At 41.5% G+C, this 15,662-nt stretch overlaps 1 protein-coding gene across 6 annotated transcripts in view; it reads left to right on the top strand.

The window, feature by feature from the left end:
- Positions 1-15,662, top strand: part of LOC122866596 (partitioning defective 3 homolog) — a 344,331-nt gene that overhangs the window by 171,423 nt on the left and 157,246 nt on the right. For all 6 annotated transcript variants that reach the window (XM_044176448.1, XM_044176445.1, XM_044176446.1 and 3 more), the window contains exons 11-12: positions 4,501-4,640; positions 5,162-5,290. In XM_044176448.1, the coding sequence (XP_044032383.1) occupies positions 4,501-4,640; positions 5,162-5,290 (269 nt within the window). The remainder of the gene's footprint in view (positions 1-4,500; positions 4,641-5,161; positions 5,291-15,662) is intronic.

The raw sequence follows: 15,662 nt of genomic DNA, 5'->3' as shown, positions 1-15,662 counted from the left end.
ACACATACATACGATACAAACATCCAGCAGCATTCTGCTTTTAACTGCACTTAAAGTTCACTTTAAGACACACACATACAGTTTTACTATTTTGATCATCAAGCAGCTGATGTGACAACCACAAAGTAGTTCATCCTTCAAGGGAGCGAGCAGATTCAAATAACACCTCTCTCTTTCTATTCCTGCCTCTATCACCCATGTTCCACTCTGTCACCTCTCTTTGCTCCTCATTGAGACAAAGGGGACAAAGGGCTATATCATCATCTGTATGTATTTATTTTCTCCAGAGTAAACAATAGGTTGAGGGAGACAACCTTAAATCTATCAGGAAATATTCAAAAAGCTCTACTTGCCTTTGGGAGTTTGGACTTTCTTTAACTGAGCAGGCCAAAAGCAACAAAAATCAACTGCTTCTTGAAAACAGAGTTTGTGGCTTGATGCACTACATCACCATGGGCTTGTGGTTGAAATATTAAGATTCAGCAATCAGTCTGCTTCCAGCTGAGGTTGTTTGTTTGTGGAATTGGGCAGGCCTTTGATACTGGAGCAGTTGTATATCTTAGCCAACCATTGTGGTGGGTTTAATGCCAAACTCCATCTCATTTTCATCACTTCACTATCTTTATATGAATTGACAAGAAGTTAGCTGTGAAATGAACCAGTGCTGAGGTGACGTGCCTACTCTCTCTCTCTCTCTTTGCTCCTTTTTTTCTGTCGGAGGGAGCAGATGTTTAGTTGAAAGCTGGCACAGAGGCCGTAGCAGCAAGCTTCAGGGAATAGTGCGGCAAGTGAGGGCAGCAGTGCAGGCTAAAAGCAACGTGCTCTGGGGAATTGCAGTCACAAGCTGCTCTAATATGTTTGGCGAAGGTCCCCGAACGCTGCCAGCAGGGTTTCAGAGTTCCTATACAGTGTGGGGCTGCAGTGCAAGTTATATTTTTTTTTGTTTATAATGTGATAAAGTTCCTCTCTTTTTTCTGCACACAAGCCTCTCATTTTAGTGAAACCAGGCTGGGGAGATGTTGGTGGAGCTCCAGCAAGAGACTGATGCCAGTAGTTTAGTTTATTTTCACTAGCCACATTGCTTCATGGTCTAATTCAACACCAGTCATAACTCTCAAAAGTATGTACTTGCCCAAGTGACAGAAATGGTTTCTCATATTATTGCTCATGATTTAAATGGGGCTTACCGGAATGGATGTGCCTCGCGTGTAAACTTCAAGCCATTCGTGAACTCTAAATGGAGATGAATTATTGGCCAAATGTTGTTGAATTGGAAATTTTTACTGTGCACTAAAATCTGACAGAGTCGATGGAAATGTGCCTCTGAAATCCATTTTGACAGTTCCATTTTATTATCTTCAGACTTTATCACTACTACTGTACCTTTTAGAAAGGCTTCAGCAGTTTTGTTGACTCGTTGTAATTGTTGTGATTCGGCCTAAGTGGCTCTGAGTTCCGAGTGGCAGGAGCAGATCTTGCATGGCAAATTAACAAGAGTGCCTTAATCAAATACTGCAGTCGAAAAGGACATACGCACCCCATTAAGACATTCTAATGTGCCTCAGCCACTCCTCATGTTTGCTGTTTAATTGGCTTATTGGAGCCAGGATTCCAACTAATCCAGAAAGGGATACAATTACTTTTATCCTGGTCTTCTATTACCCAAAATAAAGACGTCAGTGGTTAATTACTGCAGTCCTGTCAGAGATGCATTCTCCTAATTGCCTGATTGGATGCTGTAAGACTGGATCTTACAATGGGCACAAGTTTGATTCTGCTCATTAGGCTGTGTGCAGGCCAGGGGAGAGGAAAGGGACTGGCATGGGAGGGGGGGTCACAGTGGAAAGGGGTACAAAGAGAGTGATGGAGAGGATTTGAAAGAGGCACCATAATCGGATCTGAAACTGTAAGACAGGGGTACAGTAGGATGCCGTTGGTCATTGAGTAATGATCAACAAAACTTCATTTAGAAATCTGTGTAATCACATTGTCACCTTTTTGGTTAGAAATAAAATTCACCTTCTATTATTATATTATCTCTATAGTTTCATTTTGAGTATAGCAACGACACTGAGTAAGGAACTGATTGCCATGTGACCTTGTATTAAAAGTTTGGCATTCATGAAGACAAACTCTGCAGATTTAACATTCAACATAAACGATGACAGCTATTTCTGTCTGCTTAGTTATCGTGCTGCATTGATGAAGAGATCATAGCACGTCATTATATTCAACAGCTCAACTTTTTGACTTTATAAGCAACCTCTTCATCACCTTTCCGCAAGTTTGTTTGTGTGCAGAAGCCATGGGAAAGTTGCCATCCGCGCTTCTCCCCCTTTGTGATTCTTGTTCATCAACACCATCACTGTCAGCGAGACAACAGACAGTTCGACAGACTGCTAGAGAGACATACTGGGAAAAGTAGGTCATGATGAACCATCAGAGGTGCTGACAGCTCTGTGAAATGAGCAGCTACTTTGACGTGAATACTAATCACTGTTGTTACCATCAGAAAAGTCTCCAATGAAACCACATAACGCTTCTTTCCCACTTGACTGCTTGAAGCGCCGACGGCTAGGTTATGCATGGTGGAATATATCACTCTGAACACTGTTCTTAATGACTCATCTAATAGCATTATGTTGCATGGCTATTGAATTTTTAAATATTCTGTCAAAGAATAACCCAACAAACACAATTTATTTGGTTTACCTCTTTCCCTAGTTGACATTTGAAACCATTTCTTGCTTTTATTTGACAAATTCAGGTCTGGTCAGCCGAAAAGGTCAGGCCTCAGATCCTCTTATTTATCCGTTATTGTATTTGCCTACTTCCTCCAGACCAGCAATTCATATTCATTTGATGAACCTTAAAGGTCAGCCTTAAAACCTAAAGCAAATGGCTTTGCACAGCTTATATGTGAAGTGTTTTCTCAGATTCAGCTGTTAAATTTAGCCGTACCACTCACTGCACTTCAAAAAGGCATGTAGCTCTTGCTCAATGATATGTCAATACGAAACAACTTTTAATGAACACGTAATGATCACTGCTTTCTACATTATGCAAACTTCGAACTATCTGTATATAGTACAGGATGGCCTTGACCCCATGGTTTGAACACAGCCTCCTGACCTGCCATTGTACTTACATTGGGCGGCTGTGGCTTTGTGGTAGAGCGGCGGACAAGACAAGTCACTGAACCCCAAATTGCCCCCGAGGGCTGTGCCTTTGGTGTGAATGATTAATTAGTTTCATTGTACTGATGAGCAGTTCTGCCATCAGTGTGTGAATGGGGTGAATGTGATATGTCAAATGTTTGCTTTGAGTGGTCAGAAGACTAGAAAGGCTATACAAGTACAGTCCATTTACCATTTGTACCAAAAAGTCTGAAGGGTTTTTTGGTTAAAACATCTGGCACACGGATGATTAAGAAAACAGCATTTTTGCTATTTAGGTGTAGTGCACTACATTTTAAGAGGCTATTGGGCGGCATTTTGATGCATTCTGCAATCCATAATAATTCACTTCTCTCTGCTTATTCTGGTCCATAACCGGTCTTTAATCCGACCATAACTTGCGAGAGTGGCTTTACAGTCCACATGTGCTTATCATAAACACTCAATTTTGGTTCATAGCATTGACACTATATTTAGAGTCAGAGACATGTTTTCATTTTTACTTCCTAAAAAACGTGAGTGAGACACACCCTGATGGCAAACCAATGAAAAATGTCAGGATGGAAGCAAGAATGTTTGTATTAACTATAGGAGGTTCAGAACATGGTGGAAAACCATAATTTGATCCCTGCGTAGTGGTTACTCATGTTACAGCGGCATGTAATGAAAAGGATCTTTCAGAAATGGTTTCAAGAGCCTGGCTTGTTTCTAAGAGTCACAGTAAAAGCGCTATGATAGTTTGGCACATTTTTAGGTTCCTTTCTGACTTTTATTAGAAATAACTATAATGAGATGCAAAATATTTCTTCTAAAATGCATGTATAAGGAGAAAATAAAATAAAATTGTATTTCATCAGTATTATAACCACAGTATTGTATAATACATATTGGTTGTCTGTTAGTGATGTGACTTTTTGAAATGAAAGCAAGAGAATGTCAATATGTTTACCTGGAGAAACAAATCTTTTGTTACTGACATTTATGAACTCATATGGAGGTGCTGGAACATTTTACCAAACATAAATACATGCATACATTATTTACTTCTCCCTCTTCAGAACGATAAAGCTTCCACAGAGCTGTAAATCAGTAATATCACTGTTATTGTTCTGCAGTAGCACAGCGTGAGAGCATGTAAGCTGACAGTCTTTCAGTTTGACTGCTGGTTCACCTAATGAAGTGTCCTTGAGCAAGACACTGAAATCTAAAGGATTGATGTTGTGTAGGAAACCTTTGAATTCTTGACAATGAGTAGGCATGAGAAAACTAATCAGTAAAATATCACATTGCATTTCCAACTATATTTGTTTTCCATTTTTCTTAGGTCCAGAGGGTCTTGGGTTCAGCATCACATCCAGAGACGTCCCCATTGGTGGCAGTGCTCCCATTTATGTCAAAAACATCCTTCCTCGAGGGGCCGCCATCCAAGATGGCCGATTGAAAGCTGGAGACCGGCTGCTGGAGGTGGGGCAGCGCTTTCTAACCATTATATAGTGTTCACCGAATGTGTTCTGTGAGATTGTATGTTATTTCAGAGACTAATTACTTTTTGCTGATATGCTTTTGTTCCAAAATTCAATCTTACAGAGCTTTTGTTGAAATGAGTCAAACACACTGTGTTCCCTATGGCTATAACAATTCAGCTCCAGCTTTGAATTGCTGAGGAAAAGTGGTTAGACGGAACAATATTTTGATTATACTTCAGTCAGACTGACATGAAAATCAGCTAGTGCTCACTTTAGGGGGAAATAACCAATGTTTAATTCCAGCTCCAACTGGCTCAGAGGGTAATCTGCATAAAGGTTATGTGGTGGCCATAGATTCCCCCTCGTTGAAGTCAGAGAGCTCTTTGATTTGAATTATGCTGCTTAGTCTGTGTGTATCTGTGTGCACATTTATTTTCGAGTATTTAAGTTTGTGTGTGTGTGTGTGTGTGTGTGTGTGTGTGTGTGTGTGTGTGTGTGTGTGTGTGTGTTTATGGGCAGGTTAGTGGAGTGGACCTGAATGGTAAGAGCCAGGAAGAGGTGGTGGCCCTGCTCCGAGCCACACCCATGGGTGGGACTGTGAACCTGTTGGTGATTCGCCAAGAGGACTCCTTGCTGCCCCGAGAAGTGGTCAGTACCCAGCCAGCACCTCACCTTAGAACCTATTTTCACGCCTTGGAATTCCTACATTTCTGAACAAGTGATGTACTTGATACTGGAGAAGAATTGTACCTTATTATTCTCACTTTTTAACCCCTTAAAAACATCAAATTTAATTGAGAAAAAGTGGGGGGGAGGAACGCTCGGCCTGCGCAGAGAGCAGCTGCGCACACGCCCCTTGGATCGGGGTGTGGGTTGCCAGGTTGCGGTGACAGATGGGTTGAAATTGTATGTAGTGTGTGGATTGTGTGTGTGTAGATGTGTTTTCATAGACGATCTGGCAACAAACAAAAATTAGGGGAGTTTCCCGAGCTAAACAACAAAACGGGAGGGCATCGGGAGATGGCCTTAAAATACGGGAGAAACCCGGGAAAAACGGGAGTGATGGCAGGCATGATGGTAAAGGTCACTGAATGTGTAACATTCAGCTGGAATACGTATTTGTCATAGTGGCTGCACTGATGTGCCTCTAACTGCTCCTTCAACCCATCAACTTTGTCTACCTTTCTATTGTGCTCTCTGCACTGCACTGCTCTGTCTATTGTCCGTGTCATTATCAGTGTTGCATTCCTTAAGAGTTTGATGGCTGCTCCCTTCTGAAAGATTTATGGTTAAAATGTCTACATGTCCTAAAATCAGTATGATTATGAATTACAGGTAATAATTTTAATTTTAAGGGGATATTGAGCAGAATGTTGATGCAATTCCAGAGGCAGTTTTAGATCTACCTGAAAGCTGCAACAGTGGCTTCGAAGTCCATATGCACCTAAAAATTCAGCAGACTGAGAATGAATGAGAGCTGAGAATTACATGAACACATGGTTCCCTGAGTGTTAGGGTAGACCAGTTTAGGTACACAACCAACCCCACACACACAAACACACACTGATAAATAAACACACAGTTACTTTAACTACATGGAATGTTTACAAAGAGACAGCAATACAGCTATGGGCATAAGCACACACACACACACACACACACACACACACACACTTTCACAAAGATACACACAGACTTATGGTCAAACACACATTCAAACAAGAGAAAGTGATGTGTATGAGCAGACACAAATACAGCTTTGGACATATTCACACATATACTCGCACACATGGACAGGGACACTGACATGCACACATTTCCCATACACACAAACACACTCTCCCGCTCAGACACACAGCCTACATACAGGGTGACTTTGGCTGTCGTGCAACAGATGGTGAGGCTACTGCCCTCGTCCAGCCTGTGCACAGTCACTCTGACAGCAGGCTCGGGTGTCACAGCACCTTGGCAGTCCAGGGGCCCCTGATGCCAACTGCGTTTCTAGCCATAATACTCAGCCTGGCACCCAGGCTGTTAACCCCACCATAGGAGCTGTTCAACCTGTAGAGCAATGGCCCTCTGAGACACATTTTACTCTGCTAATGTGCTGTTTCTCTACTTATAAGTGCACTACCCGCAGACTTAGCTCGACTTTAATCGGTCTACAGCTTTACTTTAATTTTACCGTTCATCAAGTGGCAAATGGGCTCATATTTCATTCCTACTTGTATTAAAGGAGTCACAAGATTTAAATTTAGGAAGCTTGCACAATCTTAAAAAGTATCATTGACGTGAAAAGTGTAAAGACATAATGTAGATAAACATGATCTTATTGGCTGCTGCTGGCATCAAACCTCTGACCTTCAGGTTACTCAACAGGCTCTTTAACCATTACAGCCAACGCTTCAATTCTAACTGGACAGATGCACCAAACTGATTCATACCTCGTCTCAGCAGCCTTGACAACAGTTGAACGATGCTGCAAGGACTGTTAAAAATCACACGGCTCCCTCTGGGCTGTCGACTCATAGGTGGTGTGGTGTAAGAGTTTGATGGCTTCGCTCTCTGACCCCCTCAGACATGATCCATTTCGAAACAGCTCATCATGGAAACACTGTCTAATAATCTTTCTGTTTTTTTGGTTTTTTTTCCCCTTTTGACCAACTTCTACATGCTGTGAGAGATTGCTAGTTAATATTTCATCACTTTCTACGGCAGATTATCATTTTGCTGCTCTCTCTCCCTCTCCCCCCTGTTCCTTTTGTCTTATTCTCTTACACACTTTCACGTTTCCCAGCAGTGCTTTCACAAATCTCAATAATCCCTACAAGTATGTTCATAAAAATCAGATAAGGAGGCCAAGGCTCTGCCGGTGACAGTTATTGCAAATAAAGCATGGAGGAAAAGCATGGTTGGTAATTGCCTCCTATGTCACACCCGCTGGATGGGTGAGTGAGTGTGTGTGTGTGTGTGTGTGTGTGTGTGTGTGTGTGTGTGCGTGCATACTGCATATACTACACACTCTGCTGCCAGGACCCACATAAACGCACACAAATGGACGTGCTGTCATTCATGTAATTCCCTCAATGACAATGTGATGATGTTTTAAATTGTACCGTGAGTGACATGCCAGAGAACCGCAGGCATCTGTCAAAAAAGTATTGCCTTCCACGCATACATACGCACGCATACACAGTGGCAGGAGATCTAAACATATAAATGAAAATAGAAAGGAGCCGTTTTTTTGCCTAGCTGACATTTGCCTGCTGATGTTTAATGTCAGCACCGAAAATCCCTCTACGTCTCCTTTTGTTTAGATGTTTTATTGTAATGCCAGGCGTACTGCATGAGACCCCGGAGGAATTAATTTATCCTCCCAGCATGTTTGCATGGTGTCTTTAATTACCACGGTCGGGGTGTATTTTGACATGCTTTCAGTAGCAATAGCAGTAGCTCTCGATAGCTTTCAATAAATATGTACTCGCTGGGAAGAGAAAAGGTTAAATGGCAATAGAGCAGAGTGTGACGTTGCCTCCATGATTTCCCCCTGTCTTTGTCTGTCTGGTTACCTCTCCCTTTCTACTACAAGGATATCAATAGACATTTTCAGACAGATACATTATGTTGTATCAGAGAAGTAGAGCAGCTTTAACCTTTACCAAACACTGGACTTATCACTAATAAGCCTGCCCTTTAATACCTCTTTCTTCGCTCTTAAACCCTCAACCTTCCATAATAATACAGTATTTTATAATATTCCTCATAGAGGGACTTTTCTGTAGCGTTGTACATGTTTGGCTCTATAGGATGAACTCTGTGACCTTCAGGTTATAAGACATGTTCCTTAAAAGATGAGGGGAGAGACGAGCAGATACATAGGCTGCGCTTCATTAGTCGTTCAACACACCCTCGTTGAATCCCCGCCGCCATCATAAGTCTTCCATTTGTCTGAAAAACTGAAGTGAACTTGGTGAGATCGACCCTCAGAGGGCTGAGGGAGCGAGCGATGGTTACCTCAGAGGTGTATATCGCCCACAGTGCATTGCAGTTATGCATTTGGTGCAAGAAAATACATTCATGGTTAGGTGGCAGTAATGTACATAAAACTCCTGTTGCCTAGTTAGCAGATAGTCTCATTGATATTTTGCTGAAAAATGTCATAACTAATTACAGTTAATATTTACTTGGATTGTTGTACTGTTCAGCTTGTGTGATTTCTTTATTCCCAACATTATAAATTGCTGTTTTGCAAGATATCATAAACCCGTAGCAATAATAGTTTTGATAATCATGATACAGATCACAAACAGAAATATCTAAATCAGAAACTGATGCAGCTAATTACAAAGTGCCTACATGTTACAATTATATGCAGAAGACGCCTTTGCCTCATTGAAATGAGTCTGCAGGTATTTGAGTCTGCAGGTATTTCTGATGATTTGTTAAAAGCAGTATAGCCCTAAGCCTACAACTGGCGGTCGATCCATGGGCTGAAGGTGTGCAAGGGCACATGCGTTGCATTTAAATCCCCCGCTCCTCCCCTGCCCACTTTCCCTCTGCTCTCCAAGTGTCCTCCGTGCGACGCATTCTGTTACGTAATACCAAGGGCTGAGGGGAAGTGAATGAGGGGAGGTGGAACTACTAATGAAATGCAGCCATACAGACAGAGTTGTCTTTAAAAGCTCAACTTGAACTCTGAAGACACGGTCAGAGGCTCTGTTAAATGGCTATGTGAACAAAGTCACTTCATGCTGTTATGTTCCTTCACTTGACAGCTCTGGGAGTTCGAACCAGTGATTTTAAGACAGAATTTTAACAGACCAAAGGGAGGACGTCAGAAGGATTGCTGCCCCCTATGGGTTTGGAGGTTAATTAATTCAACTTTAAGAATGATCTTTGAGTGCTTTTGTCTTCACACCTTTGTAATGATTCTTATTAGTGGTGAAAGTAATTGGAGAAAGAATTCATCTGACATAATGATACTAAGGAATGGGGTAAGAGAGACAAGGGTGGAAAGAAAGGGAAATTTAAATGAAAAATTATCTAAAAGTAACCATCACGGAAATAACCAAAATACGGATGGATTGGAGTTAGGTGGGGGTGATATTCAAAGCCAATGGTGTTTGATTCTGCCTCAGCTCTCCCCTCCGTCTCTTAGTCTGACACCAACCACCATGCTCTCCCCTCTCCCTTCACATTATCCATGACCTCAGATGCAATTACCTGCCTGATAACACTGACCACAGCAAGGGTTGGCAGTAAGGTTCTATTACAAAACAACCCCAGACACACTTACACACATACACACCACATAAATTCCTGGATAGAAGCAAGAAAGGCACACTTAAGGACACTTAAACACGCACATCCACTACACACTTCCCACGCATAGCCAGTGGATGTTATTTATTGTTGGCATTTATCTCCCAGCGTGCAGCACTGTTTGTGCTTACAGCTGCAAGTGACGCTGAGCCTTCAGTCCACATCGCCCAGCTTTGTGGAGTGGAGATTGTGTTTCCAGCTCCCTTTTTTCCTGTAATAACCAAGTCAAATGTCATGCTTCACTGTGCAACAGGCAATGACAACAGTCAAAAAACTATTCCTTCCTCCTCTTAAAGATGTCCATCCACACCCTGCCGCCAGTGATGGAACTCCACATTAATTAACCTGTTGTGGTGCCATTTAGTTTAGAACAGACAGCAAAACAAAGGCAGAGAAATATAATCTGTGACTACCAGTTTATTACCTAAACAATGAGTTGGAGGAAACAGTGCAGGCCTGCCAATGACAAATCATTTAATACATTCTAAACCCCTCACTACATTGTGAATTAGCCTGTTGGTATTGCTGCTGTGTCCACGTTACTGCTGTGATCTCAGCTCATTGTCTTACACACACACATACAGTATATGTATACACTCATTCTTGTCCTAAACATACTAAACCACTCCATGTAAAGACTGACATACAATATGGGCTTGATTAGTCACATGTAATCAAGTGCCATAATAACGTTGTCCATTCTTGCCCTTACATCATTCCATGACCCTAGACGGACAGCATTTTTTACTTCCAATAGGACTATGGACTGTGAAGAACAAATGGGCTTGTGAAGCCCCTGTTGTAACACTGTGGACCACATAAGAGCAATTAAACAGTACATTAAAATTCCCTCTTTATGATCATATCACACTTGTCACTGATCCATTAGTAGCTATATCTGCCAAGCAATGAGAATCTTAATTGCACAATTAATTACGGCCTCTGATTGATGTGACCGCCAAATTTATGGCTCGTGCAAATGCTGGGGATGCAGTAGACAAATGCGTGACAGTATTGCTGACAATTATAGCAGACTAATGGCCTGTTTCATAAGTGGCCAACCCCGGTGGCCTGGTTTAAAATCCTCCCTGCCATGTTTTTACCACTGGACTGAAATTGAAGCATTCAGGACTACTCCATTTGAAGATTGCTTTAGCTGAAATAATCCTATTTATATAAGTGAAATCATTACATACAGTAGAAATAAAAGCACTGGTACCTTGAAATAGGTCAGGTATCCAAACAAGCTCACTGTTTTTCTCTTCTAAATCAAGGCAATCATCGTCATTGTTGCATTACTTTGCACAATTATTCACAGCAGATGATATCTCTCTTCCTTTTTCTTAATCATACCTCTAACAGTGTTACACAGCTAGATTTTGTTGTGGTGCCCACATTACAGTGAGGTTACCATTCATGACTTCCCTGTATTTAAGTTGGAAGACAAGAACAGACTTATGAAGCTGTATTGATTTCCTTGCTGCCGAGATCCATTTACCGAGTCGGTAGAGGGAGAAATGAATTGATACAAGGCAAACAAAACACGATCCCCTGTCTTTGTAGGCAACTAAATGATATACAGATCTGTTGAGTGAGCCAAGTTCACTCCTCCTCATTCTTTCATTTACTCCCCAACATAGAATTTAACTTCAGCTAAAACTTGAAAAAGTAGAACATGGAAAAACAACATCTAAGGCGAGACCAGTGGCTCCAATGTGTGATGCTATCAAGAATATCTGGCAATGGACACATACATAAGCTATTTTCTTTTTACTTTAAAAGCTGCTAAAGAGTACAAAATACAAATACAGAGTTGATCTAGGATCAGTTTGCTTTGATTTTGTATGAAAAACATAGAAATAATGTAAGAATTTAGATTCCTTTTAACTTTCATCTTTGTCTTACATCTCCTTTCTGCGGTGGCCCTGAAGGTCAAAACACAACACCATTTCACAAAACACAACAACATTTCAGATTACGGAAAGGGTGGGACAACACTTCTTGTTTGTGATTGGACAGAACCCAAGTCAAAGTCAGAGTTTATTCAATGGATGTGTTAAGGTAGGTTGGTGCTAGATTGGATCAACTGAAGGGATGCTCTAAACTCTACCCTGCTGTGATTGGTTGTTTCGCTGTCAGGCAACTGATGATGCTCTGGGCATGTGTTAAAGTTAACTAGAATGGTCAGCTACACGGAAGTCTCTTAGATGGCTAACTGGCCAATTGTTTAGGCCTTTGGCTTTATTGAAAAAGCTGCGCCTTGTCAATTTCCTGCTCCCGCTTCTTGTCTGTAGTGTGTCGTTCTGTGTCGTTGTGCGATTTCCGACGTGTGCTTTATAGGCCCTACGGATCTTGTGGCCTCATCTTCCCTTGTACAAGACCAGCTGCGGTTTGAAAATGATGTATTGTCCATATTGTGGGAAGGGGGCATGAAGAGGACACCAGCCCAATTTCAGGTAAAAGATCAAACGTAAAACTGTGGTTAACACAGCTCTGTAGAAGTTTAACTGTGGTCTGTCTCGTGATTCAGGTTTCAGCCAAAAGGTTACTTCTGGTCACATGAAACGTCTTAAAACTTAAATCACAAAAACACAACCCAGGCGTAGTTACAGCTATGTTGTCATAACATCACTTTTCTCTGTTTGTGTAGCTGCAGTAGCAGCCCCCAAAAATGCCCCATCCTTCAATACCTTCCTTACGTACGTGCATGTAATAAACCTACCACGTGTCTGAGACAAGATTCCACGTGGGTTCAGTTCATGAAGCATTCGCACTACCGTCTCCCTTTTTACACAGAGGCCATGTTTCTGCTTTAAAGTCAGCCACATAGTTCTGTATCCAAACATCTGTCCAGGTCCACGCAGCTCTGATAAGATGGCCCTTCTAATGTTGCTTGTTGAAGAGTAGCCACCCTATCTCCTCAGTCCTAATTCTTTCAAGCGTGCTTTCAGGGTTCCATGGGACATTTTAATGTCATGATATGTTGAAAGCATGTCAAAAATCTCATCATATGAAAGTCCTTTGCTAAAATATTCCCTTATGATTTCAATCTCCTTTTCCATCCTTTCTAACTCAGTTTAAATTTCTTGCAAGGAGACTGCTGAGAATAGTACACAAAACAAACAGGAAATGACATTGAACTGTCGCCAGGGACTGTTCCAGGGTTCTGTCCAATCACAAACAAGAAGTGTTGTCCCACCTTTTCTGTAATCAGCTCAAACACACAAGATGTTGTTGTGTTTTGTGAAATGTTGTTGTGTTTTGTGAAATGTTGCTGTGTTTTGACCCTCAGGGCCACCGTACCTTTTACTCCTTCCACGTATAAACACAATGCAGAATCATTAAGCTTTGAATGCTTTAACAGTGCAGCATTTAGCTGATGATAAACCTTTTGACTTATTCCACTGAAGTGGTGATAAACAGTGCTATCTTAAGCTATGCGGTATCTACAGCCATGCCAAAAAATGACATCTTTGGTGTTAATATAATTAGATGTCTGTTAGAGTAATGCTTTTTCGACTCGCTGTAAGGATGATGTAATTTGTTGCAACTTTTGCAAATAAAGTGCGAAAGACAGAATCTTTCTTGTTTGTCTTTTAAGGAGTTAATTTATATAACAGCAGGTTACTGAGCCAGATATTTTACCTTAGTGAAACTTGGCAAACAACTCAAGGAGATGAGTCATTTCTTACTGGTAAAGCTGATAATTTAGGGTGCAGTAACCTTTTTGCCGTATTCACACTTCTTCAATAATGAATTCCCAGTCATACTCAATGATGTAGCTTAAAAACAGACCATCTGCTAAAATATAATTGAGTGTAATCAGCAAATTGCTCTACTATTACAAATGTCTAGAAATAGCTGACCCCTACTCTGCAAATTTGTTAAGAAAATACAGTTGGAACTCAGGTAAAGTCAAATTACAGGAATTGCTCTAAAGGCCTCTAAAAGGAGTAGAGCTGTGGTTTGGCAACCTGCAATCAGTGAGAGCATCTATGACTTAACAGAGCTCTTCAGAACAGTTTGGCAGCAGCAGATGCATCTTGGAGGTCACTTTCTCTTCCACTTTATGCCTAAAATTGTCCCTGAAATGACAGGGCATAGTGATCTGGTAGGTAAGGGCTCCAATATGTTACCATGGCACCAAAAATCCCTTCCCCATCTCCAAAAGGCATCCTCTTCAGGAACACTTTATCCAAATTATCTGCTGAAAGCTTCATAAAATTCATACTTTGCTCTTCCTCCCTGACGTTTAGCAGAAAAACACTCACATTGCACTTTTCTCCTCCTTTCTTCCTCTCTGTTCTCTCCTTGCTTTACTTTTGTATATCACTGACACCTTCTATTTCAAAAATGCCGTTGAGTCCTTCCTACATTATTAATTTGGCTTCTATAGAAAGGTTTCCTGGTTAAAGTGCAGAGTTCAGAAACATGCTCTGTCGTAATTAAAGCTAATGCTGCCGAGCGTGGTTGACGACAATGCCAGCCTGGTTAACGATTTCCGAGCGTGTCTCGTCGACGCCACCTGTTTTCGTTTAGCACCTTTCAGCAGCTGTTCCCATAATTATGCTTGCTGTCAGTGCAGAGAACGGGAGGGTGCACCGCAGCATTGTGCTATGCCGATAAACAAGGTAGTTAAAGGCCACTTATGGCGACACAGTCACTCTCCCGAAGGGGATTCAGCGTCTGTTTCCATAACATAAAGGGTTGAAATGTGTATGTGCAGTTGGACACAGCAAAGCACTTTTTATCCACCATTAGCTTGAAATGAGAAGCATCTGCTTCATGATGTGCATCTATACTTTGGTTCCACTGAAACGCCTTTGCAAACATTCCCAGTTGCCAAGTACACTTAGAAAGTCACCTTTTATTTTTTTATGTTCTCTTTGATTAGATGTAATCGCTTCCTGAAGCGCCCACAGAAACATCTAGTGTCAAGCCGACTCTGTATATGAGTAAGTAACAGTTCCTGTTTGTCAGAATCAAAATCTGAAGAACAAGAACATGTAATGTTAGTTCGCAAACATTTAAAACCTGCCACTGCCAGCTGTGTGCTTCATGTCCTTTAGTGTTGTGTAACAGCTCGCCTCTTAACCACTCATTGTCCCTGAAAAGGGCTGGATTTGTTTTTAGGCTTAGAGGTATTTAATATTCGGCCCCTTTGTTGAAAATGTTGCGAAGAGAAACACAGCCAAAAGAAATTTGTGTTATAATACTTATCTCGCGTGCACCACTTTTGCAATTACACCCATGGCTGATTTCTTTTAGCCCTTTTAAATTCATTTCCAATGACCTTTATGTTGCCAAATTGGGCCAAGTGTGGAAAGAAGTTTCCAGCAGTGTTAATTGTTTTAGGCAGTGATGTGCGGAGAACTCTGAGTTATGTGTGAATAGAAGTAATTGTGATTCATTTGCACTCTTTTTTTCTCTCTCCCTTTTCTCTCTTGCATCTCACTCTTGCTTTTTTTGCTGCTCTGTTTCTCTGACACACACTTGCACACATCCACCGCACCTTTCTTATTAGCACGTAACGAGTTAGGCAAGCTAGAAACAAAACAAAAAGACCTATTAGGCAGGCGGAGCTCTTTTGCTAGACTGATGAGCAATGCTTTCCCCTCTCTGCCCTCCTCTGTTCACCTGCTTGCGTCTCTGCTCAAATGCTGCTTCTATCGCCCTCCCCTGCCAGGACAATAGATTG

Source organism: Siniperca chuatsi, linkage group LG19, assembly GCF_020085105.1.
Source record: "Siniperca chuatsi isolate FFG_IHB_CAS linkage group LG19, ASM2008510v1, whole genome shotgun sequence".
NCBI lineage: Eukaryota > Metazoa > Chordata > Actinopteri > Centrarchiformes > Sinipercidae > Siniperca > Siniperca chuatsi.
This window is presented reverse-complemented; position numbering and strand designations above follow the sequence as displayed.